Source organism: Hipposideros armiger, unplaced genomic scaffold (assembly GCF_001890085.2).
Source record: "Hipposideros armiger isolate ML-2016 unplaced genomic scaffold, ASM189008v1 scaffold_1155, whole genome shotgun sequence".
NCBI classification, from domain to species: Eukaryota; Metazoa; Chordata; class Mammalia; order Chiroptera; family Hipposideridae; genus Hipposideros; species Hipposideros armiger.
Window position 1 is genome coordinate 19415 of NW_017732505.1, and position 2580 is coordinate 21994.

Sequence of the window (2580 nt, forward strand, 5' to 3'; positions counted from 1 at the left end):
GAATGGTGGTTGCCAGGGGCTGGGGGAGGGCAGAATGGGGAGTTGTTTAATAGGGACAGTTTCAGTTTTGCAAAATGAAAAGAGCTCAGGAGATGGATGGTGGTGACGGCTGCACAACAATGTGAATGTACTTAATTAACACTACTGAACTGTACACTTACAAAATAGTTAAAATGGTTCTTTTTTTTCTTTTTTTTCTTTTTTTAGCTGAACCATCCTGCCACCTGTTGGCAGCTCAACAGCAGCTCAGCTCAGGCTGGAAATCGAACCCCTGTTGCTCAGAGCTCACACTCTTGAGCGAGCTCTTAACCAACTGAGCCACTCGACCAGCCCTAAAATGGTTAATTTTAATATTAGGTATATTTTACCACAATAAAAAAAATCTTAAATAAACAAGTAAAATTAATTTTAGTAATATTTTTATGTATCCCAATATACTAAAAAGATTATTTCAATATGCAATTAATTTTTTAAAGATTATTGAAATGTCTTGTATTCTTGTTATTATACTAAGCCTTTGAAATTCAGCATTCAGCGTGTATGTTACACTTACAGTGCACCTCAATTATGGCTAGTTAGTCGATTTCAAGTGCTCAGTGCCTTGGATGGTCTTAACCTAAAATCTCATCTGCAAGTACCTCCATTCTATTTGAAAAGACCCACACCTCCCCTGCAACACTCCTGCAGCTCACCTGCACACACACCTCATTTCTCTGCAAACTTTCCACGTCATCTTCAAGCATGCCCACAGCTCACAGGCCAAGCCCTGAACCTCCTTGCAGACAACTTCAGAGAAAGCACTTGCTCAGGGACACGTGTAGATTCCAAATCAACATTTGCAGGTAGATCTGACCTGTAAATCCCCCTGTTGCATAAATTTGCATCTCATTCATGTGCCAATAGGAAGTACACTGGCAGGGCCTCAGATAGTCATCTCAAAGTCTGGGAGGCCGAGGCATGAGGGTGGGCAGGAGTCCCCCAGGTGTCCTTCCTCCTGTTTTCCCTTTGGCTCTTCATCCTCCTTCTCTTCCTCAATGATCTGCTCCTCCTCCTCTTCCAGGAAAGTGACCAGTTCCTCCTGCAGCGCCCCCATCTCCAGCCCCAGGCTGCACAGCTGGCCCAGCAGCTGGACATCCATTCTGCGGAGGTTCCCCTGCCGGAGGAAAGGGGGAGTCTTGGGCATCCCACCCCACAGGGCATGCCCCCCCCCCAACCCAATCTGGGTAGGAGCAGGTGGCAACCCAAATCCTGACAAAGATACTTGGCTTGACTAAACTTTAGTCAGGCTCCAGAATCTTCTCCTAGGCCCATCTGTTCATCTCCTTGTAAAATCCAATTTTAGCAAGAATCCCCATCCTCCATACCTGAGCACTTTCCATATCTTATTTATTCAGGTTCCTCACCCTTCACCATTCCCCAGGTGATGTCTGGTCAGTCACCCTGGCCTGCCTTCAGCAGGAATCCTACCGGGTCAGTTTACCCAGAATCCCCCCTTTCTCCTGATGTTTCCTCTTATTCATTTTCCATCCACTGACCCTCACCTGCTCCCAGGCTACAATTCCGGCTTGCCCATTTGGGGTTGAGCCCAACCTCTCTCCCGTACTGCAAAATCCCATTGCAGTGGTCCCTACACCCATCACCTTACTATCTGTAACACATCATAACATTTTTTTTTCTTTAACAGTCCTAGTTCGCAGCATCTGGGCGGGTCCTCACTGTGTCCCTGGACCCTAACTGCCATCCTGCTTCTCACAGTGTCTCTTGATCTCTGTCTGATTGTCCCTGTCTCTCCATTTCATTGTCCCTCACTGTCTCTACCTCTCGCTGTGTGTCTCTAAGTCCTAGTCTCTTTGTCTCTTTTATGCTTCCCTCTCTTGCTATCTATATCTGTCTCTACCTGTCTGTCTCTGTCTCTATGTCTTTCTATGTCTCTGTATTTCTATCTGTTTCTCTGCCTTTGACTGTTTCCATCTGTCTCAGATTTAATCTGTTTTTCTGTCTCTGTTGTTGCTCTCAATCTCTGCTTTTAATCTCTGTCTTGCTCTTTCTGGGTCTTTTTCTCTCTCTCTATTCCTGTCTCTCACTCTTTGGGTCTATCTATCTATCTATCTATCTATCTATCTATCTATCACCTATCTATCATCTAATTCTATCTACCTGCCTGCATCTGCCTCTAATTCTCTATTCCTGTCTCACAATTCTTGTCTTTCAATCTCTGGCCCTTTCTGTTTCCATTCATTCCTATTCATTCATTCTCCCCGCCCCCCTAACCTTGCCCCCTCTAAACTCCTTACTCACCAGCTCCTCCCAGATCCACAGCAGACTCTCCCTGGCACCTTTAGTGTCTGCCCCTGGGGACATGAGGGTCTGGTCAGCTCTCCCTGCTGGGGGGACTCCCCTCAGGGCCCTGGGAGGTGGGCCCAGCCCTGGGGGCACCAGTCCAGCCTGCCTCAGCTGTCTCCACAGCTCCATAATCTTTGAGCAGTGGCTGCCAGAAACAGGAAGTAGCAAGGTCCAGAGTGACCCAGCCCTCTGGGGATCTAGGGGGTGGGGGGATTAAAGGGCAGTAAATAAGGGCGG

At 47.2% G+C, this 2580-nt stretch overlaps 1 protein-coding gene across 1 annotated transcript; it reads right to left on the bottom strand.

Moving 5' to 3' along the window:
* Positions 1 to 351: 351 nt before the first annotated feature.
* ERICH4 (glutamate rich 4) lies at positions 352 to 2489 on the bottom strand. The gene is made up of 2 exons (XM_019632621.1): positions 2299 to 2489; positions 352 to 1153 (listed from the first exon to the last, which is right to left on the bottom strand). The coding sequence occupies exons 1-2, from the start codon at positions 2470 to 2472 to the stop codon at positions 923 to 925; spliced, it is 405 nt and encodes a 134-aa protein (XP_019488166.1). The 5' UTR covers positions 2473 to 2489; the 3' UTR covers positions 352 to 922.
* Between the last annotated feature and the right edge of the window lie 91 nt (positions 2490 to 2580).

Bases quoted from the DNA above. Each gene is read 5' to 3' on its own strand.
- ERICH4 (XM_019632621.1), bottom strand. From the start codon at position 2,472: ATGGAGCTGTGGAGACAGCTGAGGCAGGCTGGACTGGTGCCCCCAGGG. The intron at 1,154-2,298 runs GTGAGTAAGGAG...TTCCTCCGGCAG, and splicing joins TGTGGATCTGGGAGGAGCTG to GGGAACCTCCGCAGAATGGA.